Source organism: Kogia breviceps, chromosome 2 (assembly GCF_026419965.1).
Source record: "Kogia breviceps isolate mKogBre1 chromosome 2, mKogBre1 haplotype 1, whole genome shotgun sequence".
Lineage (NCBI taxonomy): Eukaryota > Metazoa > Chordata > Mammalia > Artiodactyla > Physeteridae > Kogia > Kogia breviceps.
In genome coordinates this window covers 129044724-129071116 of record NC_081311.1, presented here as the reverse complement: position 1 = coordinate 129071116, position 26393 = coordinate 129044724, and the positions used below count along the sequence as shown (strand labels likewise).

Genomic DNA, 26393 nt, shown 5'->3' with positions numbered 1-26393 from the left:
AGTGCTTTAGCCAAATCTATCTTTTCTTTTAGCTTAAGTGTGGCTGCTGGTGATTTCAGCCATTTCTTTCTACCTCCTTTGATTTATAAGCTCTTGTCTTAAGCTGGTAGATCAAAAGAGATGCAAATAAAAGTACCCTCAATCTGTTCCAGCAGGAGGAATGCTCAAAATCTCTGCTGAGTTCTGGCCAGCTGCAAATGACCAGACTGGGAAATGAAGAACATTTCTGTCATGGATAGTCCTTCTATGAATCCATAGACTTCTGCAAACACTGAGTCTCAGATCCCTTTCTTGATGCAGGACAACAATGAAGAAGAATGGTAGCTGGACTGGGGCAGTGGGTTATAAGCTCAGGACCAAGCTTTTTCTGTATCTCCTTAGTGACTACTAGAGTACAGTTGTCATCAACCCCCTTGCACTTTTAGTTGAGGCAATAAAGGAAGAAAAAGGGATGAGTCACGGACTTTGTATACTCTTAGATGCCATAAGAAGAAACATGTTTTGTCTCCATGTGTCATAAGCAGTTGGCTGGCTGAAACATCTACTCTGAGACCACTTGGGTGCTCAAACTCAACAATTCTGGGAAGGCAATAGCCACGGAGAGGAGAAGATCTGGGGAGGGAAGGGGACTGCAAATAAACAATAAGGCAAGAAAGAGGGAGTTTAAAACAATAAGGCAAGAAAGAGGGAGTTTAAAACAATAAGGCAAGAAAGAGGGAGTTTAAAAATTAGTAGGCAGGAGAACACATAGCACGCCTCAGGCAGTTGCAATGTCATGCCGGCCTCTGCCAATGCAGGCTTGCCCTGCATTCCAATTATAACTACCATACCTCTCCATCCCCCTGCATGAGTGAGCCAGAGCCCCCTAATCAGCCGCTGCTTTAACCCCGTCCTGTCTGGGTGGGAACAGAAGCCTGAGGGTGACCTACAGGCAGAGATGGGGCCAAAACCAAAGCTGAAACCCAGGAGCTGTGTGAACAAAGAGGAGGAAAGGAAATTTCTCTGTGCAGCCTCAGGAGCAGTGGATAAAATCCCCACAATCAACTTGAGGTACCCTGCATCTGTGGAATACCTGAATAGACAATGAGTCAACCCAAAATTGAGGCGGTAGACTTTGGGTGCAACTGTAGACCTGGGGTATGCTGTCTGCGACTGACTTGTTTCTGATTTTTATGTTTATCTTAGTATAGTTTTTAGTGCTTGTTATCATTGGTGGATTTGTTTATTGGTTTGGTTGCTCTCTTCATTTTTTTCAAATTACTTTCTTTTTTAAAAAAATCTTTATTCAAATTACTTTCTTATTTTTAAAATTTGAATTATTTTCTATTATTTTATTTTATTAATTATTTCTTTCTTTCTTTTTTTCTCCCTTTTTTTCTGAGCCATGTGGCTGACAGGATCTTGGTGCTCCAGCCTGGTGTCAGGCCTGAGGCTCTGAGGTGGGAGAGCAAAATTCAGGACACTGGACCACCAGAGACCTCTTGGCCTCACATAATATCAATTGGCAAGAGCTCTCCCAGAGATCACAGTCTCAATGCTAAGGTGCAGCTCCACTCAATGGCCAGCAAGATCCAGGGCAGGACACCCCATGCCAAACTAGCAAGACAGGAACACAACCCCACTCATTAGCAGAGAGGCTTCCTAAAATCATACTAAGTTCACAGACACTCCAAAACACACCACTGGACGTGGCCTGCCCACCAGAAAGACAAGATCCAGCCCCACCCACCAGAACACAGGCACCAGTCCCCTCTACCAGGAAGCCGACACAAGCCACCGAACCAACTTCACCTACTGGGGGCAGACACCAAAAACAATGGGAACTACCAACCTGCAGCGAGCGAAAGGTGATGCCAAACACATAAGTTAAGCAAAATGAGAAGACGGAGAAATATGCAGGAGATGAATGAGTAAGGTAAAAACCAAACAGACCAAATAAATGCAGAGAAAATAGGCAGTCTACCTGAAAAAGAATTCAGAATGACAGTAAAGATGATCCAAAATCTTGGAAACAGAATGGAGAAAATACACGAAACGTTTAACAAGGACGTAGAAGAACTAAAGAGCAAACAAACAATGATGAAGAACACAATAAATGAAATTTAAAATTCTCTAGAAGGAATCGATAGCAGAATAACTGAGGCAGAGGAATGGATAAGGGACCTGGAAGATAAAATAGTGGAAATAACTGCTGCAGAGCAGAATAAAGAAAAAAAGAATGAAAAGAATTGAGGACAGTTTCAGAGACCTCAGGGACAACGTTAAATGCACCAACATTTGAGTTATAGGAGTCTCAGAAGAAGAAGAGAAAAAGAAAGGGTCTGAGAAAATATTTGAAGAGCTTATAGTTGAAAACTTCCCTAACATGGGAAAGGAAATAGTCAGTCAAGTCCAGGAAGCACAGGGAGTCCCACACAAGATAAATCCAAGGAGAAACATGACATGACACATAATAATCAAACTATCAAAAAATAAATGCAAAGAAAAAATATTAAAAGCAGAAAGGGAAAAGCAACAAATAACATACAAAGGAATCCCCATAAGATTAACAGCTGATCTTTCAGTAGAAACTCTGCAAGCCAGAAGGGAGTGGTAGGACATATTGAAAGTTATGAAAGGGAAAAACCTACAACCAAGATTACTCTACCCAGCAAGGATCTCATTCAGATTTGATGGAGAAATTAAAACCTTTACAGACAAGCAAACGCTAAGAGAATTCAGCACCGTGAAACCAGCTTTACAGCAAATGCTAAAGGAGCTTCTCTAGGCAGGAAACACAAGAGAAGGAAAAGACCTACAATATCAAACCCAAAACAATTAAAAATTGGTAACAGGAACATACATATTGATAATTACCTTAAATGTAAATGGATTAAATGCTCCAAACAAAAGACACAGACTGGCTGAATGGATACAAAAACAAGACCCATATATATGCTGTCTACAAGACACCCACTTCGACCTAGGGACACATACAGACTGAAAGTGAGGGGATGGAAAAAGATATTCCATGCAAATGGAAATCAAAAGAAAGCTGGAGTACCAATTCTCATATCAGACAAAATAGACTTTAAAATAAAGATTATTACAAGAGACAAAGGACACTACATAATTATCAAGGGATCAATCCAAGAAGAAGATATAACAATTGTAAATATTTATGCACCCAAAATAGGAGCACCTCAATACATAAGGCAACTGCCAACAGCCATAAAAGGGGAAATTGACAGGAACACAATAATAGTAGGGGACTTTAACACCCCACTTTCACCAATGGACAGAACATCCAAAATGAAATTAAATAAGGAAACACAAGCTTTAAATGACACATTAAACAAGATGGACTTAATTGATATTTATAGGACATTCCATCCAAAAACAACAGAATACACATTTTTCTCAAGTGCTCATGGAACATTCTCCAGGATAGATCATATCTTGGGTCACAAATCAAGCCTTGGTAAATTTAAGAAAATTGAAATCATATCAAGTATCTTTTCTGACCACAATGCTATGAGACTAGACATCAATCACAGGAAAAAAACTGTAAAAAATACAGACACATGGAGGCTAAACACTATGCTACTAAATAACCAAGAGATCACTGAAGAAATCAAAGAGGAAATCAAAAGATACCTAGAGACAAATGACAATGAAAACACGACAACCCAAAACCTATGGGATGAAGCAAATGCATTTCTAAGAGGGAAGTTTACAGCAATACAATCCTACCTCAAGAAACAAGAAAAATCTCAAATAAACAGCTTAACCTTATACCTAAAGCAATTAGAGAAAGAAGAACAAAAAAATAACCCCCAAAGTTAGCAGAATGAAAGAAATCATAAAGATCAGATCAGAAATAAATGAAAAAGAAATGAAGGACCCAATAGCAAAGATCAATTAGAATTAGAAATGAAAAAGGAGAAGTAACAACTGACACTGAAGAAATACAAAGGATCATGAGAGATTACTACAAGCAGCTATGTGCCAATAAAATGGACAACCTGGAAGAAATGGACAAATTCTTAGAAAAGCACAACCTTCTGAGACTGAACCAGGAAGAAATAGAAAATATAAACAGACCGATCACAAGCACTGAAATTGAAACTGTGATTAAAAATCTTCCATCAAACAAAAGCCCAGGACCAGATGGTTTCACAGGAGAATGCTACCAAACATTTAGAGAAGAGCTAGCACCTCTCCTTTTCAAACTCTTCCAAAAGATAGCAGAGTGAGGAATACTCCCAAACTCATTCTACGAGGCCATCATTACCCTGATACCAAAACCAGACAAAGACGTCGCAAAAAAAGAAAACTACAGACCAATATCACTGGTGAACCTAGATGCAAAAATCCTCAATAAAAATACTAACAAACAGAATGCAACAGCACATTAAAAGGATCATACACCATGATCAAGTGGGGTTTATCCCAGGAATGCAAGGATTCTTCAATATATGCAAATCAATCAATGTGATACACCATATTAACAAACTGCAGGATAAAAATCATATGATAACCTCAATAGATGCCGAAAAAGCTTTCAACAAAATTCAATACCCATTTATGATAAAAACGCTCCAGAAAGTAGGCACAGAGGGAACTTACCTCAACAAATAAAGGCCATATATGACAAACCCACAGCCACCATCGTCCTCAATGGTGAAAACTAAAACCATTTCCTCTAAAATCAGGAACAAGACAAGGATGCCACTCTTACTAGTATTATTCAATAGTTTTGGAAGTTTTAGCCACAGCAATCAGAGAAGAAAAAGAAATAAAAGGAATCCAAATTGGAAAAGAAGAAGTAAAGCTGTCACTGTTTGCAGATGACATGATACTATACATACAGAATCCTAAAGATGCTACCAGAAAACTACTAGAGCTAATCAATGAATGTGGTAAAGTAGCAGGATACAAAATTAATGCACAGAAATCTCATGCATTCCTATACACCAATGTTGAAAAATCTAAAAGAGAAATTAAGGAAACACTCCCATTTACCACTGCTAATAAAACACCTAGGAATAAACCTACCTAAGAAGACAAAAGACTGTGGGCTAATAGGCGGCATTTGCGGAGGCTGGAGAGTTTCGGGTGTTTGTGCTACTTGCTGTTTTTGGCGCGAAAAGTGCCGGGTGCGACGGCTGCAAGCCCTGCCCCATCTGAGTCATAGGAGAAGAAGCCTCTGAAGCCCTGCTGTGTCTGCCCAGAGACCAAGAAGGCGTGCAATGCGTGCACCATTGAGAAAGGAGAAGAGAACTGTGGACACCTAATTGAGGCTCACAAGGAATGCAAAAGTTTTCTGTATGCAGCAAAGTATAAGACACTGATGAAAGAAATTAAGGATGATACAAACAGATGGAGAGATATACCATGTTCTTAGATTGGAAGAATCAACACTGTGAAAATGACTATACTTCCCAAAGCAATCTACAGATTCAATGAGATCCCTATCAAACTACCAATGGCATTTTTCACAGAACTAGAACAAAAAAGTTCACAATTTGTATGGAAATATAAAAGACCTCAAATAGCCAAAGCACTCTTCAGAAAGAAAAACAGAGCTGGAGGAATCAGGCTCCCTGACTTCAGTCTATACTACAAAGCAACAGTAATCAAGACAGTATGGTACTGGCCCCAAAACAGAAATATAGATCAATGGAATAGGATAGAAAGCCCAGAGATAAACCATGCACATATGGTCACCTTATCTTTGATAAAGGAGGCAAGAATATAAAATGGAGAAAAGAAATCCTCTTCAGTAAGTGGTGCTGGGAAAACTGGACAGCTACATGTAAAAGAATGAAATTAGCTCCCTCCCTAACACCGTATACAAAAATAAACTCAAAATGGATTAAAGACCTAAATGTAAGGCCAGACATTATAAAACTCTTAGAGGAAAACATAGGCAGCAGACTCTTTGACATAAATCACAGCAAGATCCTTTTTGACCCACCTCCTAGAGAAATGGAAATAAAAACAAAAATAAACAAATGGGACCTAGTGAAACTTCACAGCTTTTGCACAGCAAAGGAAACTGTAAACAAGACAAAAAGACATCCCTCAGAATGGCAGAATATATTTGCAAACGAAGCAACTGACAAAGGATTAATCACCAAAATATACAAGCAGCTTATGCAGCTCAATATCAAAAAAACAAACAACCCAATCCAAAAATGGGCAGAAGACCTAAATAGACATTTCTCCAAAGAAGATATGTAGATTGCCAACAAACACATGAAAGTATGCTCAACATCACTAATCATTAGAGAAATGCAAATCAAAACTACAATGAAGTATCACCTCACATTGGTCAGAATGGCCATGATCAAAAAATCTACAAGCAATAAATGCTGGAGACGGTGTGGAGTAAACGGAACCCTCCTGCACCGCTGGTGGGAATGCAAATTGATACAGCCACTATGGAGAACAGTATGGAGGTTCCTTAAAAAATTAAAAATAGATCTACCATACCATACCATATACCAGCAATCCCAGTACTGGGCATGTACCCTGAGAAAATCATAATTCAAAAAGACATGTACTACAATGTTCATTGCAGCACTATTTACAATGGCCAGGACATGGAAGCAACCTAAGTGTCCATCGACAGATGAATGGATAAAGAAGATGTGGCACATATATACAAGGGAATATTACTCAGCCATATAAAGAAATGAAACTGAGTTATTTGTAGTGAGATGGATGGACCTAGAGACTGTCAGAGAGTGAAGTACGTCAGAAAGAGAAAAACAAATACCGTATGCTAACACATATACATGGAATCCAAAAAAAAAAAAAAAGGTTACAATGAACCTAGGGGCAGGACTGGAATAAAGACACAGAAGTAGAGAATGGACTTGAGGACATGGGGAGGGGGAAGGGTAAGCTGGGATGAAGTGAGAGAGTAGCATTGACATATATACACTATCAAATGTAAAATAGATAGCTAATGGGAAGCAGCCACATAGCACAGGGAGATCAACTCGGTGCTTTGTGACTACCTAGAGGGGTGGGATAGGGAGGGTGGGAGGGAGACATAAGAGGGAGGGGATATGGGGATATATATATACATATAGCTGATTCACTTTGTTATACAGCAGAAACTAACACAACATTGTGAAGCAATTATAGTCCAAAAAAGATGTTAAGAAAGAAAAAACAAAACGAAACAAAACAAAAAAATTAGTAGGCAGTTGGAAAATTAAAATCTGTACTTGGGGTTTACTAATATAATAGTGCTAAAGATAATTTTAAAAATCCTACATATAAGCTGTTTACTATCAAAATGGGGTGACACTTGGCCCAGATATCTAGAAATTGTGTTCCCCAGAATACATGCAAGTTCAGTTTTAAAGACGGTCTTGCAATCTCCGGGAACAAAATTAACTTACCGTAAGTTAGAAAAAAATTAATTAAAAAGGTATCATGGCTACTCTTAGGGGCAAAACAGACAATCTGTGTAATTAATTATTATTTGTGTGACTTTAGACCTGCCAACATAGAAATTCACCTAAGCAGATGAACTCCTGTAAGCCTTTAGTCCAGTTTCCCAGAGTGTTTCATCAGAGCATCCCTAACAGCAGAGGAGTAAATGTATCATCTGAGGAATGGAGCTGGGGGAGAGGGGTCTGCAGCTGGAAGTAGTTTGCTATGGGCACAAGATCTCCTGTCTTACCTTAAAAATTCATGCACCATATTTGTGTTTGTTTTAATACAGAAATGTTTCTTAATACTTAAAAGTTTCCCTTAAATTGTTGAGCCAAAGTCGTTTTGTGTTTCTCCTTTGGCACTGCTAATGTTGGTCCATTGCTATGTGTACCTTCAGGGCTTCCTGTATTGCATTAAGAGAAGCTTAGGGTTCGCCTGACTTCTCTGATCATCTTGCCATTTTTCAGCTCCAGAGAAATCACGGGGGTACTTGGACAGAGAGATCCTCACTAGTTATTGCCACTCAAGACTCCTATTACTTTTATTAATTCTGGCATATGCTGGTGGACTGAGGTGAATAAAGTGGCAGTGAGTGAGGAGTTAAGGAGTTTTTATAAATACATACGCATTATTATTTTTGACTATCAAGTAAGAAAACCTTAACAGAATAGTTATGCTTCTATACAGTAGCTCTCTATAGGCAGGAATATCTATATTCTAGCAAAGCAAAAAAATACGTTTTCAGAGAACAATTCCAATGATGAAGGCAAAAACTTTGGTTAGAATGGGCCAGTCCCATTTTGTGCAGGTGTGGGAATAGTGCTTTGCCCTCTAGAACTCTTTATAGCATATTTTAGCTCTAGTATTTTTAGGAACTCATAACCCCTCAGGGACTAGAACATTCCACCCAATCCTCTCACACTCTCTGTGGACTATTCCCTTCATGTCAAACTTGCTGCTTACAGAAAAATTACTCTCCAATGTCTAGAATTTATCAGAATTCATTAATAGGAACTAATGCATTTTTAGATTTCAAGCCTAAAATTTCATTAACATCATGGACTCATAGTGTAAAATGAGTCCAGTTTTAAAAAAAGGATCGAGATGTATTTGGCTTACCTGAACCAGTGTTTGTCCTTCAGCTCTTGAATTCCTCACTAGGTGGTTATTAGTTGATCCTATGAATGAATGTTGTGGCCTATTATCTGCCTTACTCAGGTTCTGGCTGTTGTGGAAACTCCCTGCTTCCTGGTATCCACTGTCAGAATAAGAATTCATTTGTGTTGAACTTCTTGAGTTACCCAATGATCCTGAAGGAATGAAACCAGCAGAATATATCTTCATTTTACACTTCTGATGCTCATTTTCAAAATGCAAATATTAAAAGCAAACCTAATACTTAAAAGATAATACAACAGACCCTCACTTTCATGGAGAGATGTCTGTTCTGGTGAGTAGAGGGTTCCTTGTTCTGGCTCTGTCCTGATGAGATAGTTATTGGGATGGACAGCGTCAGAAGCTCTAGGTTTGTTTACACCAGTATTTGGCACATCTGGAAGAAGATAAGTTTAATCAGCTAAACTCAATAAAAATAATACATAAAAACTTGCTATAAAAAGCGTTCAGGTATTTGTAATGTCTTATAATCTTAATACAAGACTATTAACTCAAGACTTCATACAAGTTAATACAAGACTATTTTCCCCTTAAATTGCACAGTCATTTTGACTCTTTTCTATATGAAAGTGTCCCATATACTGTTTATTAATATATTTTGCTAAATTTCATGAATGTTTTTCATCCTGATTACCAGCCACAAATTAACTTATATACTACATTAAATTAAAATCTGAAAACTGACCTTGTTACCCCTTGGAAAACTCACCTCTCAGGGTGAGTTCCTCCAAGAGGATTAACAGATGGAGTGAGAAGGGTGACTATGTAAAAAAAGATCCTCCATATCTCAAACTATTGAAATGAAAACTTGCATAATGTTCACATTATTGAGCTTGGTGAATGAAACCTCTGAAGGTAGGGCTAGCTTTTTATGTCATATTTCATATCATCTAAAATCAAAGGAACTCTGTGCAGAGTTTTCAGAATTGCCAAAATGGAAATTTAAATTTCTTATCCATTTGCTTATTTTATTCTTTACCAAATGAATATAGACAAATCTAACCTCATTATTGTTTTCTTTACTCAAATCTGTCTCGCCCATCATCTTGTTTTATTTTCAACTAGTATCATTTCACCATCTTGAACTTAAAAAACAAAACAATTTATCTTCTTCCCGATTCCAACCTCTTTTTTACGCTGTAAATTTAGGTGGTGTAGATTATACTGCTTTTTCCCAATTCTAATCAAATATGTTCTCTTTCCTCTAGGTTCTTCAAAATATATTTGCCCATATTCTGATTATCTTCATGACAAGTCTTTCTTTCCTCAAGTTTAACCCTCATGTTACTAACAAACGTTTTTTTTTCAGGAATGCCACTTCACTCTCACTTTACAGATTTAAATCGAATCAGTATCACATTCCGAGTTTAACACACAATCCTAAGGATTGAAATTAGTCTTTCCTTTCCGACTTTCTTTCTTTAACTATTTATAAGGCCCTACTACATACCAGGCTCTAACAATGCAGGTAAGAAAAGATACAGTGTTTGTGTGTCGCATGCATGCAGATGTTTGTGTTACTGTTCGGGGGGAAAGGAGCTTAGGAAAAATTTCCTAAAGGAAGTCATATCTAAGCAGTATCCACTTACCACAGGAGGCCAGTTTGCCCTTTCTTTATAGCACTTATCACCATCTCTCTCCACTAGACTATAAGCTCAAAGCAGGCAGGGACTTTTGTCTGCTTTGTTTACTGTTGTATCCTCAGTGCCTAGGATAGGTGCATAGCACTCAGTAGGTGCTCAGTAAATATTTATTGAACAAACAAATTCCCAGTAAGAATAGCAGCTTCTCTTTATTGAGCACTGATTCATGCCTGGCATTGTGCTGTGGGCTTTACTTTATTGTGTTCAATAAGGTTTGTCTATGAAAAGCAAAGTAAACTTTTAGGCATTGCTGATTAACCTAGTTTGGAAAGTGAATATAGGGTTTATAGGAGAACTGGGATGCCACATTCTAAACCTTTAACTTGATGTCAGATTCAATCCAAGGTTTTGTTTCCTAGCCTCCAGAAAGACTTGCTGACATTCTTAATATAGGTTTTTGAAGAACCTGTCTCTAGGTTTATCATTTGACATTACACTTCTAGGTAGCAGAGCTCTGTGACAATTCTGAATTCTTAAGTTTGGAATTTCAATACAGATTTCAGATTGTATGTGGATTCCCTGGTACACACTGAAAACATGATCTAAGTCTCTATCAGGCTGATAATACTGGAGAGTAATCTGCTTCATTTGTAAGTCTTCTGTCTTTCCACAGTTCTAAACATTCTTACACAGCAATTCTTGAAGGAGTTTTATTAGGGACTAAGTAAAATACATAGTTTGCTAGGTTATAAGAGTTTTACAGGGAATGGAATGCCTCAGAGAAGCTAAACAAGAGAGGACCTGAAATCAGAGCTAGGTAGTAATCCACCTTTATTTCATCCAGGAATGGAATACTGGAAAATCACATAGGAAATGGCAACAAACTATAGACATGGAAGTACCAATCTGGCAGTTTCAAGAATTGGCATAATGGAAAAATGTGCCACTTTTAAAGAGAAAAAGATGTTTAGATAGTTCCTAGCTTCAGCTTTAGTACAAGTTAAAACCTGGGATACCATTACATCAAAGCTCTTGGCTTGGAAACACTAGGTGGCATGCAGTGTCAGAATCTGAAAAATTATCACCATGGAAACCAAAACCATTACAGTTCTGTGTATGTCTCTCTCTTTTTAACCATTAGGAGATATTATTTAAATAAGAAAAGGAAAAGAGACATGCTAAAAATCTGTACTTCAGCAATTTTGTCTCTTTATCCAATGGAACATTTTCTCACAAACCAGGTGACAAGCAATTGTGCTCATTTACACTCTTTTCTAAGAGAAGCTATTTAAAATAATCTTGATGGGATCAAGATGGCAGAGTAGGAGGATCCTGAGCTCACTTCCTCCTACGGATACACAAAACTGCAACTACGGATAGAACAACCATGTCTGAGAATGACCTGAAGACTAGCAGAACAGATTTTCTACAACTGAGGATATAAAGAAAAGTCCACATTGAGATGGGTAGGAGGGGAAGATACACGGTCTAGTCAGAACGCACACACTTAGTGCAGCAACCCACAAACGGGAGAGATATTACAACCGTGGAGGACCCCTGAGAAGCGAGGGACCAAAGTCCCATGTCACGCTCCCCAGACCAGGGGACCTGCACAAGGAAGACAAGCCCCCATAACATCTGGCTTTGAAAACCAGCAAGGCTTAGGTCTGGAGGAGCCAGAGGGCTATGGGAGACCAAGACTCTGCCCATAAAGAGCTCACACACAAACCCACCTGTTCCAGGTACCAGGGCAGAAGCAACAGCTTGAAAAGCATTGAGGTCATATGAGAAGGAGATTCACTGACTAATTTGGGGGTATGTGCCAGATGGCAGGTATCTGGTGGAACTTTGTCTGGGAATGGAAACACTGTCAGATGCTACTTTTTTTTTTCTTTTCACTTTCCTTCCCCCTGGATGACCTGTTGCTGGCAGCCGCCATTTCTGTTTCTCTTTCAACTTAACTAACACTGTGCACCTTCCCCAGGTGTTCCTGAGGACCAGCCCTGCCCAAACCACCTGCCCCAGTGGGCCCCTTTAAAGTGGTTCTCACTCTGCCCCAGTCAGTGGGTAGCCCCAGCCAGCACTGGCATGCCTCCAAAGTGGCTCCCACTCCAGGGAGCTAGCTCAGCATATCAGCATGTCTGCAACGGTTCCGGCTGGCCTTGCAGCCAGTTGAGCTGGGGACCAGCCCCACACATCAGTGTGCCTGCAGCAGTTGAGGAAAAACCTATCAGCTGGCTGGACCAAGGGGTGAGCCCAGCCTACCACAGTGCCTGTAGCAATAGTGGTCTAAACACAACAAGAGGGCACACACAGGGGTAGCCCTGGATATCCTGGCTCTTGTGACCAGGAGGAATTGTGATACTGGACCTCACAGGGGACTTTCTATATAAGACCACCTTTTCAGGACCAGGAGAAATAGATGATATGCCTAATGCATAGAAACAAACACAGAGAGTTAGACAAATGAGGAGACAAAGGAATAGCTTCCAAATGAAAAAAACAAGACAAAAACTCAGAAAAAGAACAAAACAAGATGGAGATAAATAATTTACCAGGTAGAGTTCAAAATAATGGTCATAAAGATGCTCACCAAACTAGGATGAAGAATGGATGAACTCAGGGAGAACTTCAAAAAAAAGAAAAATATAAAAAAGAACTAATCAGAACTGAAGAATAAAATAATTGAAGTAAAAAACACACTAGAGGAAATCAACAGCAGATTAGAGGATGCAGAATAATGTATCAATGATATGGAAGGCAGGATGGTGAAAATCACTGAATAAGAAGAGCAAAAAGGAAAACAAATTTAAAAAATGAGGATAGTTTAAGGGACTACTGAAACAACATCAACTATCTAACATTCACATTACAGGGTCTGTAGAAGGAGGAGAGAGAGAGAAAAGGACAGAAAAATCCATCTGAAGAAATAATGGCTGAAACTTCCCTAACCTGGGGAAGAAAACAGATATCCAGGCGCAGGAAGCACAAAGTCCCAAATAAGATGAACTCAAAGAGATCCACACCAAGACATAATTAAATGGCAATAATTAAAGATAAAGAGAGAAAAACAAAAAGTCACATACAAGGGTTAATATGCCATAAGGCAATTGGCTGATTTTTCAGCAGAAACTTTACAGGCCATAAAGGAGTGGCATGATATAGTCAAAGTAATGAAAGGAAAAACTTACAACCAAGAATACCCTACCCGGCAAGATTATCATTCAGAATTGAGAGATAGAGAGTTTTCCAAACAAGTAAAAGCTAAAGAACTTCATCATCATTAAACTGGTCTTAAAAAAAATGTTAAAAGGACTTTTTTAAATGGAAAAGAAAAGGCTATAACTAGAAACAAACAAACAAATGAACAAAATGATGAAAGGAAAAAATAGCACTGGTAAAGGGAAACATATAGTAAAAGTAGTGGATCAACCACCTAAAAAGTCAGTATGAAGGTTAAAGGACAAAGTAGTAAAATCATCTATGTCTAAAATAATGAGTTAAGTGATACACAAAATAAAAATAAAATATGACCTCAAAAACATAAAATATTCAGGGAGGGGAGTAAAAAAAGTAGTGCTTTTAGAAAGTGCACAAACTTAAGTGACCATCAACTTAAAATAGACTGCTATATTCATAGGCTGTTATATTTAAAACTCATGGGAACCACAAACCAAAAACCTGTAACAGATACACAAAAAATAAAGAGAAAGAAATATAAACATTACACTAAAGAAAGCCATCAAATCACAAGGGAAGAGAACAAGAGAAGAAGGAAGGAACAGAGAAGAACTATAAAAACAGCCAGAAAACAATTAACAAAATGGCCATAAGTATGTACCTATCAATAATTACTTTTAATGGAAATAGACAACATGCTCCAATCAAAAGACATAGGGTGGCAGAATGGATTAAAAAACAAGACCTATATATATGCTGCCTACAAGAGACTCACTTCAGATCCAAACACACAAATGAAGAGATGGAAAAAGATGTTCCATGCAAACAGAAATGAAAAGAAAGCTGGGGTAGCAATACTTGTATCAGGCAAAATAAAATTTAAAATACAGACTGTAAAAAGAGACAAAAAAGGGCATTACATAATGATAATGGGATCAATCCAACAAAAGGACATAACTTGTAAACAGCTATGCACCCAACACAGGAGCACCTAAATACATAAAGGGAAATACTGACAGCAGTACAATAATAGGAGACTTTAACACCCCACCTATATCAATGGACAGATCAACCAGAGAGTCAATAAGGGAACATTGACTTTAAACAACACATTAGACCAAACAGATGTAATGTGTGTGTGTGTGTGTGTGTGTGTGTGTGTATACACACACACACACACACACACAGAAAATTCCACCACCTGAAAATAGCAAAATACACATTCTTTTCTAAGGCACATGGAACACTCTACAGGATGGATCACATGTTAGGCCACAAAACAAGTCTCGATAAACTTATGAAGACTGAAATTGTATCAAGCATGTTCTCTGACCATAATAGTATGAAACTAGAAATCAATAACGAGAAGAAAACTGGCAAAACCACAAACACCTGAAGGCTAAACAACATGGAACTAAACAACCAATGGGTCAATGAAGGAATCAAAGAAAAATAAAAAAATACTTTGAGACAAACAAAGTAGAAACACAATATTTCAAAATCTATGGGACTAGGCAAAATCAGTTTTAAGAGGGAAGTTTATAGTGATACAGGACTACCTTAGGAAACAAGAAAATTCTGAAATAAATAATCTAACCTTACACCTAAAGGAACTGGAAAAAGAACAAAGCCCACAGTTAGCAGAAAGAAGGAAGTAATAAAGATTGGAGCAGAAATAACTAAAATAGAGACTAAAAAAACAATAGAAAAGATCAATGAAACTAAAAGCTGGTTCTTTGAAAAGATAAACAAAATTGATAAACCCTTGGCTACACTCATCAAGAAAAACAGAGAGGGGACTGAAATAAATAAAATCAGAAATGAAGCAGGAGAAGTTACAACTGACACCACAGAGGATTGTAAGAGATTACTTCAAACAATTATATGTCAATAAATCAGACAACCTAGAAGAAATGGATAGATTCCTAGAAACACAAAATCTTTCAAGACTGAATCAGGAAGAAAGAGAAAATCTGAGCAGACTGATTGCTAGTAATGAAATTAAATCAGTAATAAAAAAACTCCCAACAGACAAAAGCCCAGGCCCAGAATGGCTTCACAGGTGAATTCTACCAAACAAACAAAAAAAAGAAAAGTTAAGACCTATCCTTCTCAAACAAATCCAAAACACCCCATGCTTATATGGTCAATTAATTTACTACAAAGAAGCCAAGAATATGCAATGGGGAAAGGCAGTCACTTCAATAAATGGTGTTAGGAAAACTGGTGTTAGGAAAACATGCAAAAGAATGAAACTGGGTCATTTTTTTTGTTTGTTTTATAACACATACAAAAATAAAATCAAAATGGATTAAAGACTCAAATGTAAGATCTGAAACCATAAAACCCTAGAACAAGACACAGGCAGTACACTCTTTTGACACCAGTCTTAGCAATATTTTTTTGGATCTGTCTCCCCAGTCAAGGACAACAAAAGCAAAAATAAACAAATGAGACTACCTCAAACTAAACAGCTTTCGTACACCAACAAAACGAAAAGGCACCCCACTGACTGGAAGAAGATATTTGCAAATGATATACATGTTAAGGGGTTAATATTCAAAATACATAAAGAACTCATACAAATTAACATAAAAAAACAAAAAAGAAGAAATAATTCAATTAAAAAATGGGCAGATGACTTGAATAGTCTTTTTTTTGGACATCTTTATTGGAGTATAATTGCTTTATGATGGTGTGTTAGTTTCCGCTTTATAACAAAGTGAATCAGTTATACATATACATATGTCCCCATATCTCTTCCCTCTTGCGTCTCCCTCCCTCCCACTTGAATAGACATTTTTATAAGGAAGACATACAGATGATCAACAGACACATGAAAAGATGCTCAACATCACTAATCATATGGAAATATAAATCAAAACCACAATGTGCTATCACCTCACACCTGTCAGAATGGTTATTATCAAAAAGACAAAAATCAAGTGTTGGTGATGACGTGGAGAAAAGAAAACCCTTGGGTACTGTTAGTGGGATAGTAAATTGGTGCAGCCATGATGGAAAAGAGTATGGAGGCTCCTCAAAATATTAAAAATAGAACTACCATATGATCCAGCAATTTCACTTCTGGATATTTATCTGAAGAAAATAAAAGCATTGATTTGAGAAGATATATGCACTCGTATGTTCACTGCACCATCACTTACAATAGCCAAATATGGAAGCAGCCCAAGTGTCCATCAATGGATGAATGGCTAAAGATGTAGTATTCCCTTGTGTAAATATTACTCAGCCATAAAAATGAATGAAATTTTGCCATTTGCTACAACATGGACAGACCTAGAGGGTATCATGCAAAGTGAAGTAAGTCAGACAATGACAAATACCATATGATTTCATTTATATGGAAGTTAAAACCAAAACAGTAACAGACTCATAGACACAGGGAAAGAAATTAACTGTCAAGGGATGGGTGTGGGGGGATGGTTGGCAAAATTGGTGAAGGAGCTTAAGAGGTACAGACTTCCAGTTATAAAATAAATAAGTCATGGGGACATAATGTACAGCACAGATGAACCTAGGGGCAGGGCAGGAATAAAGACCCAGATGTAGAGGATGCCTTGAGGACACGGGGTTGGGGAGGGGTAAGCTGGGACGAAGTGAGAGAGTGGCATGGACATACATACACTACCAAATGTAAAACAGATAGCTAGTGGGAAGCAGCCGCATAGCACAGGGAGATCAGCTCGGTGCTTTGCGATGACCTAGAGGGGTGGGATAGGGCGGCTGGGAGGGAGGCTCAAGAGGGAGGGGATATGGGGATATATGTATGCATATGGCTGATTCACTTCGTTGTACAACAGAAACTAACACAGTATTGTGAAGCAATTATACTCCAATAAAGATGTATTAAAAAGAAAAAAGAATATAATCAACAATATCCCAATAACTCTGTACAGTGACAGATGGTTACTAGACTTACTATGATCAATTTGTAATGTATATAAATGTCAAATCACAATGTCGTACACCCAAAACTAATATAATACTGTATATCAACTATGCTTTAATAAAAATAAATAAATAAATAAATAATCTTACACAGATCAAGTACAAATTGCAAGATACATTATTCCATATTGGTCACCCTAACAGTAAAACTTAACAAAATTAGAATCTCAAAAAATGCAAACACAAACAAAATCAACAAAATTACCCCCAAGTAATATGTTCACCTGCCCTCTAAACGTTAGTATCTGTTTCTTACATATATTTTAAAATTTATTTATTTATGTATTTATTTTGGGGTACGCGGGCCTCTCACTGTTGTGGCCTCTCTTGTCACGGAGCACAGGCTCCGGACACACAGGCTCAGTGGCCATGGCTCACGGGCCCAGCCGCTCTGCGGCATGTGGGATCTTCCTGGACCGGGGCACGAACCCGTGTCCCCTGCATCGGCAGACGGACTCTCAACCACTGCGCCACCAGGGAAGCCCTGTTTCTTATATTTTTATTTATTTACTTTTTGGCTGTGCCATGTGGCATGCAGGATCTCAGTTCCCTGAACCCATGCCCCTGCAGTGGAAGAGCAGAGTCTTAACCACTGGACCATCAGGGAAGCCTATATTTCTTATACTTTTAAATGCAATGCCTCAGAAAACAGAATATAGAAAAGGACACAGAGATGTTAACTAGAACACTAAAATATTAAATCCCCATGTACCCAGAATCTAATTTGAAGATCTAAATAACTGGGTTTAGAGTACAGGGTACCTATTTTGTGCTTTATATTTCAGTAAATATAAAAGTTACAGTTTTACAAAGTTGGTTAAAGAGGTTTATTTACTATGAATTGTAAAACAACCAAATTCTATACTGTGAATAAGGTCTTCAGTCATTTTTCTACTTCTATAGTAGAGTCCAATGATAATGTATACCTGCAAAGACAAAAAGATACTGAAATCTCTTCTGAATCACTAAAAGGAAATTAAATTGTTTTCAAGATAGTTTTTGCTATTATTTACGGTTTCTTTGAAAGCTTGTAATTCACAAATCGTATACACCCACATAAATATATGTACATACAGCTACTATACCTCATATATACAAACAGGTCATTCCTAATTACTGAATAAAGTACACCTTATTGTAGGATGGTGTGTCACAATTACTAATTATGCATTATTTATGCAATCTTTCAAATACATGTCTGTTAAAAATGTCTGCTTTGTGGAATGGAAGCAGATACTTGTCAAATTTACCAGAGAAACCCACAGAGACTTACAGGATGGGGTTCATCATTTCATGATCAATACTGTAAACTACAATTAAACAGTTGGCATGCTGTTTAGCACAATCAGAACATGAAATTGAGAGATTTTTATGATTAAAAATGGCAAACAGAATATGAATGCTACTTCTTTAATCTGTGTACTGAAGAACATGTGTTACCTTTTTGAAAAAATGACAAACATGTTTTCTGGGATGCCAGAAATATACTATGGGAGATTTTCATCTCATGTTGTTTCATCTCAACATCAAATTAGCATCTTCCAAGAAAATGAATGTCTACAAATATAGAACTTGAATAAGCTTCAAGGTGGAATGAAATAATCTCCATCTGTGATTAAGACTGGGAGATTTGTGGAAGCATGGTCCTCTTGCCTGCTACATTTCATCTGAGTGTCTGAATATTACCCAAAAAAGGGCAATTAATTAGAAAAAGTAGAAGGCTGCAGCTAAGAAAAGTATTAGTGCGTAAGGGACAATAATGTTGTAGGGCTATGAAAATCTGTTACATTACCCATCCCATTAAGCTCACAGTAAAATATGAAATACAAAGTGAATTATTTTATCTTTTCTGTGATGTACCTCCCCCAATACATACCAAGTACGCATAAAAATATGCTCAGTGAAAAGTCTAAGGCTTCTTTAAAGAACTTGAAATTCTTAAAATGCCTCTGCTTTGTTAATCTGTGTCTGTTTATGTTATATGAAATGACAAAGGTTTACACTGTGTGTAAAATCACCACTGAAACAGGAACCTAGGGATCAGTAAGGAGATTTTTAAGTATGTATAACCCTGTAACTAGTCTTTCACAAACCAGCAGGCTGCAACCTTATGCTAGATTCTCCTTGTCCTGAGTTGCTATAGCGTTTAGGGGTTTGCCCTTACATAAAAGGTAGTGAGTGTAGTGTGGGTTTTGGCAGGGATCTTGGGATGGTAATAGCACACAATGTTAAGGCAGATGATACTTTCTTTGACAGTTAAGGGAATTGGGTATGTCACATTTCTTTCAACTCTGGCCTATGAGTTGAGGTCAGGCTATCATGCTCAGGTGCAACACTGTGAAAAATATGAGTAGAGAATTTAGTCTTATGGGGGCTCAACTTCCTGTTTGGCCCTGGGACTCTCACTTCCCATAGCACCGTAGGCTCAGAAGGGAGTCTACTTTCCACAGAGCTGCTGCAGAAATATTCCAGTGCCTTTAATGGCTAAGAAGTAAAGCTCTCAGCCAAATTCTGGAAGGGGACCTGGAAAATGGTCCCCAAGACTTGTCCTCTTCAGTAGCTTCTCTAATGTACAAGACTCATTCCTACAGCAGGTAACCTTATTATTGGAGGCAATGAGAACATTGGGAAATCCTGCTTCAGAGTGAAAATGTAAATAGGGTGATGGAAGCATGAAGCATAAGAACATTCCTTAATCCACATAAGATCGAAATGGATATTGACGGATATCTTAAGAATACTACAGATACTTGGAGTTTGTTGACCCAGCTACAAACTACTACATACATATATTCTTTCAAAGTTGGGTTTTAATGGAAGTAAAGACTTAGAAGAACGAGCAGAAGACCATGTTTCTTGAAGCTATTTCTAGTCTGGTTCTCTTGATACATCTAGATTTTGGGGTCTTATGCAAGCTTATACTATCTCTTAAATATTAATAAGACAATGGCCCTAAAAATTTTTACTCATACGGAAAACACTGTGTGAAAAGCCTTGGAAAACAGAAACCATTATTAATGAAGTACCTTCTAGTTCACTTTAAACCTTGCTCTAAACATCAACTAGTCTGCCTTAAAATCCACTGTAGAAGCTCATCTACCCGAATTGAATCTCATAGTTTAAACAAACTTCGTATCTGTATAAACTGGTATAAAGTACTTTATTTGATTTCTACAATGACAAATCTGAAAAATATTTTAGGTTTGTATGCCACCAGAGAGCTCTCCTGTTCAAAAACACTCCTGAATTCTCTTCAGGGATTCAAAATGATTAAAACTAAGATTTAGGGGAAAAAATAGGAATTTCCACAAGTAGTCATATTAAGATGAGTGTTTATTAAGTATTTTTAGTCTGGGTACTAATTAAAATACAGTTATTAAACCTACCATAAAAATTCATACTCTATTATACCTATAAAAGGAAAACTATAATAACAAGAAGTTTAGAAATATAAAGATGAAAAGAAATGGATCACATCTGCAAAGTGTCTGAGTTTAACAGGTGGTGTTCATAAATGGCCAGAGGGCTCTCACTTCCTCACAAATAAAGCTGAACAAAGAATAAGGGACTTGCTGTGATGTAAAAAGTGTAGTCTATGGAAAATAAGTGCTCAAAAACCAGTCAAATATTTTTCCAAAGACAAATTTTGTTCCTTTTGGGGAAAAGATGTTACCAAATATATAAATGAAAATATTTGACAGTGGGAGATACATTTATTCTGTTAAAAAAAAACAACCAAAAAAAAACCTTCTCTAAAAAATTCCATACATATTCACCATTAAAATAAATGAATGGGTCTTGTGAAACCAGGTTTTTCTGTACTTTTCTACTGGATTATCTATTTTGGTAAAGATTATAAAGATAAAGCTAAATGCAGGCTAACTTTGGCATAAAAATGAAATGTGGAGTTATAGATGGTAGCCTTTTTAATGTTTCCCAAAGTAACAATTGTAAGCTAAGGAAGTGGGGCTCTGTGTTGAGGAGATGGTAATGGAAAAACAGGAGATTTCGGACTTTACAATTTCTATTTTATTTTAGCTAGTTAATAGATTATTTCTTCACATCATTAAAAGCATGAGAAAATTTAAATATTTATTTGACATTAAACATAAATGTTAAAGGCTAAAGCTGGATATTTGATTTTTACATGAAGTACTGGGGGATGTGTTCATATGTCATGAATAACTGGCTCAGGAACATAAAGATACATGTTGGCTAAAGCTAAATGCTAATATTCTTATTTGGTGGCACAAACACCCATGCACAAACTGAGTGATAAATGTGGAGTTCTAAGCTGATGCCCAGCACGCTACAGGTGATTTTGCTTAATAAGAATTTTAACAAAATCCCATCTATGTGGAAACTCAGATTAAGTACCACCCACTGGCTGGGGAGCACATGTCACTGTCTCATAGTTCGTTTCATTTCCGTTAGGACCAGCCTTCAGAGTACGGGCAACAGCTTACTGGCTTTAACACATCACTCTGATGTATGATTTAAATTCCACTATTTTGAACCCTTTATTTAAATAATTTGTATTTAAATTTTTAAAAATTAAACTTTTTAAACATATATAAAAACAGAAAAGTATAATTAACAACACCCCAGATTTCATAATTACATTATACCTCTTTTATGATCCATTTATCTTTTTCCTTTCTTCTGTTAGAGAATTTTAAAACAGACCTCTCATATCAGATGATCAGAACTCTAAATACTTCCATTTGTAGCTCTATAAAATAAGGACTTCACAAAACTACAATTATTCCATAATGCCGTAAAATGAGTTCATATTCAGAATTTTCCTGATGTCTCAGAAATGTCTTTCTTCAGTGGCTTGTACTAGTCAGGCTGAAATAAGGTTCACTGATTGTGTTTTTGATTGTTACTTAAGTTCTTTCGATCTAGAAAGGATTTCCCATTCCTTCATTTTCATTTTCTTGGCTCACTGCTGGAACCATAGCAATAAACTCATAGGATGCGCTACATTCTAAATCTGTTTGATGGCTTTCTCACGGTGGCATTTACACATCCTCAAACCTCAATTTTTCTTGTAAGCAGAAATTTAGAGCTAAAAGCTTTGAGGTCAAACTTTTGTGGTTAGAATACTTCGTGAACAGTGCTGTGTACTTCACATGACGTCACATCATAACTTTTACATTTGCTCAGATCAATCAGCCAATTCAAGTGGTGGCAGCCTGATCTTTGTATTTTCAAGTTCACCATCTTCCTTTCTGCTAATGCAAGGATTCTCAACCTTGGTTGCACACTGCACAACTTGGTTGCCTGGAGTGGAAGTAGAGGGCGTAGAATTTGGAAACTACTGCTAACTGAGTCCCATGCCCAGAGATTCCAATTCAATCAGCCCAAGTTGTGGTATGAATATCAGGATTTTTAAAAACTCCCAAGGTGTTTCCAATGTGCAGCTAGGATTGAGAATATAGAGGTTTTTGCATACACTGACAATCTCTGCTTGACGAGTGATTTCATTAGGGGCTGTAAATTGGTGATTTTTCTAATTTTATTGTTCTTTCTACATTTATCAGCAGGAATTCTTTGGCATATTTTAGAAATCTTTAGATAGCCAGTAATGACTACGGTTATTTGGTTATCCTGAAATAAAATCTGTATAGGACAAGCAGGATAAAATTTTAATTCTTCCCTTTAATTACTAGTAACTAAGTTGATTTAATTATGAGTAAGGCAGTGGTTCTCAAACTGCAGAGTGGAATCAACTGGGGAGCTTTAAAGACTATTGATTTCTGGTTTGGGCCCCAGACTTTTGGATTTAATTGTGTATCAGGAGGCCTGGGAATAATATTTTAACAGCTCCACAGGCAATTTTAATGTGCAGCAAAGTTTGGGCACCTCTGGAGTGAGGTGTTGGTACCCAAATCACCTCCAATAGTGATAGTGTTTTTTTGCTTGTTTTGGTAGTCGTTGTTGCATTTTTGTTGACAGAAAAATGTATCTGATCATTTTGAGCCAGATACGAAAAGAGAAGAAACCAAAGCTGATAGGTATCATGACAAATTTATTAAATTCCAAGATCAGGCTTATCTCCAATTTCCATAAGAATGAATCAAATAATAGAATAGTCAGTGGTATGCTGAAGTCTCCATGCAGTGTTCTGATTTAATGAATATTTAATAATTATTTCTGTAAATGATTTTACTCTATTTAATCTGTAGATAGAGCTTATGATACAGGGAAATTTGGAGCAATTTTTTAAAAAAGCCTAATAACTTATTAAAATTTTAAATACTCATGAGCATTTACACTTTGTATGTTACTACCCTCTGGTAGCATGGGAAGCATGATAGGCATGACACTTGGTATAGGTAAGAATATATGTTTGTGGGGACCTATTTGGACCCTGAGAGCTGGCATGAAGATTATTCTAAACTAAAAATATTTGAGATTCAACAAATGCAGAAAGAAGCCTTTTTGGAGCTTCCCTTATTTCACTAAAAGCAGAAAAGTCCTGGGAGTAAGGCTGCCGTGGATCCATTCTGGGGGAGTTTTATGGAATGAAAAAAAAAAAATCGGAGAGACCACTTGCACCTGCATAAACAAACATCATCACAAACTGTCTTATCTCCTGTTTGTTCCCCTAGAAATCCACTTGTTCTTCCCAATAGAAGCCTCTTCTGCCTGCTTCCTCTCCCCTAAGTTAGGTATATAAGCCCCCAACCCTAGTCATTTAGGGAGCTACTTTCTTTTTTTAATTTTAAAATTTAAAAAATTTTAAAATATTTATTTATTTATTTGGCTGCATCGGGTCTTAGTTGCAGCATGTTGATCTTTGTTGAGACACGTGGGATCTTTCGCTGCGGCATGTGGGCTCTTCATTGCTGCGCGCAAGCTTCTCTCTAGTTGTGGCATGAAGATTTTCTCACTCTAGTTGTGGCACGGGTTCCTGAACGTGTGGGCTCTGTAGTTTGCGGCACGCAGGCTCCTAGTTGAGGTGTCCGAGCTCAGTAGTTGTGGCACGTGGGCTTAGTTGCCCCACGGCATGTGTGATCTTAGTTCCCTGACCAGGGATTGAACCGGTGTCCCTTGCATTGGAAGGCGGTTTCTTTACCACTGGACCACCAGGGAAGTCCCTAGGGAGCTATTTCTTTTGTGAGCTCTCATATGCATATGAATACTTAGGATTTTTGAAAAATTATTATTAATCTGTCTACTGTCAGTTAAATTCACAGGCCCCCAGTTACTTAACCTAAGAGGGTAGAGGAAAAATCTCCTCCCCTCCACATACTGCTAAGCATTTTCAGTGGGCAATTTGACATTATCTGCCAAAATAAAAATGTATACACCCTTGCCCAGGCAGTTCCCCTTAAAAATGTAATCAACAGAGACACTCAGATGTGCAGTGAAAAATTTTACCACTGCTTGTCAAAGTGCAAAATTGGAAAAAACAAAATGTTCACTAATAAGGGACTGGTTACATACATTTTCTAAACAATAGATAGCCATTAAAAAGGAGGCAAATCTTTATAAATTGACACAAAAACACATGCATAGTTATACTATGTTGTTAAGGAAAAAAAACTTAAGTCATAGAACGATGTATAACATATACTCATTGTATTAAAAACAAAACAAATGCAAATGTGTGGATATTTACACACACACACACACACACACACACACACACACACACACACACCCCTCAGATTTTCTGTGTGTGTAGGTATGTGGGGCAATGGTCATGGTATGGGTAGACATGGCAATGAAGGAGATTTTTACCTTTTACTCCAAATTCTTCTAGACAATTTATTTTAAATAAGAAGCATGCCAAAATAAACAACCAAATAAACAAAAACACACACACAAAAAAGCATGCCTTACTTTTGTAACAAAACATGAAAAAGTGGTGATTAGGAAGTTACAGCACTGCAATTAGGGTAAGAAGACTATAATGACTGTGTTACTAAAAAAGGTCTGAAAAAATAAGGGAGGAAAAACTTGGGACTCCAAGGCCAATATTAACAGAAATTCATATTCCTCTTGGTATATGGAAGAGAAGCAGAAATAAAATTTTGTCATTTATATAATTTATAGTCATAATAAATCATAACATTCAAAATCTGCAGTAAAATAATAGTCCTTTATACATGATTGCTAATTTAATATTCTATTTATGAATATATATAACTTCCTATTGTGGGGACAGACAGCACACTCCAGCTCTGGAGGCCGCTCCTTGTCCTAATCTGCAGGGAAGAGGAGGGGAGGGGTAGATCATCAGGCTGATGCCGCTTCCCTCCCCTCATTTTACACACAAGTACTAAAACTGGCAACTGCCTAGATTCTAGTAATTTTTCCCCTGAAAACAGAAAAACTGTGAAATTGTGATTTGTGACAAAATTCACAAATTCACAAATTTACAGGATGTGGCTGGAGGATTTAAGTAACAACTCATTGTCATTTGACAAAAGGACTCAATTTATAGCTTCACCAGCTTCTTTCTGGTAGGTAGGACACATGGTATTTGGTTATTTTTATGACTGAATTGGTGTGCTTTTTCTTAAAAGAGATGTAAGTCCAAGTTGTTTTCTTTAAAAGATATCCTCCATAATATAATATTTTCCATCATGAAGAAGTATAATTACTTGTGCATAAATTTGCATTCTCACTTTCTTCAGGTCTTTACCTATTATTCTAATATATATTTTCTGTGATTCTGGAGTTTATTTTTCTATTTTATTATATGGGTTCTTAAAAGTTACCTCAAATTTTGGTGGAACGTAAAAGACTGTACAAATACATACGTTGGTAAGAGATATGAAGACATGAATAGTGGAAAAATGGCACACTAACAAAAGAGGAAACAGGAACCCTAAAACAACATTCCCTCTTCACTCTTTTTCAGCAGAGTATACATAAACACCCACAAAATCCAAGGTCATAAGAAATGCAAGGCTAAGGAAAAAACAAAGCCATAACAGAAAATAATAAACTCTCCTCTTCATAAAAGACAAGAGGAGGTCCATTTATGTTTTTAGAGAGCAGACATGTAATGCTGGTAAGCTAGAAAATACA

General features: G+C 37.2%; 1 protein-coding gene across 28 annotated transcripts in view; it reads right to left on the bottom strand.

Annotated features, from left to right (window-relative positions):
• Positions 1–26393, bottom strand: part of PKP4 (plakophilin 4) — a 269659-nt gene that overhangs the window by 67214 nt on the left and 176052 nt on the right. For 18 of the 28 annotated variants that reach the window (XM_067026069.1, XM_067026071.1, XM_067026072.1 and 15 more), the window contains 2 exons: positions 8855–8986; positions 8554–8744 (listed from right to left, as the gene is read on the bottom strand). In XM_067026069.1, the coding sequence (XP_066882170.1) occupies positions 8554–8744; positions 8855–8986 (323 nt within the window). Of the gene's footprint in view, positions 1–8553; positions 8745–8854; positions 8987–26393 lie in introns of those variants that run through there. The other 10 variants (XM_067026073.1, XM_067026064.1, XM_067026076.1 and 7 more) reach the window with 2 other exon arrangements.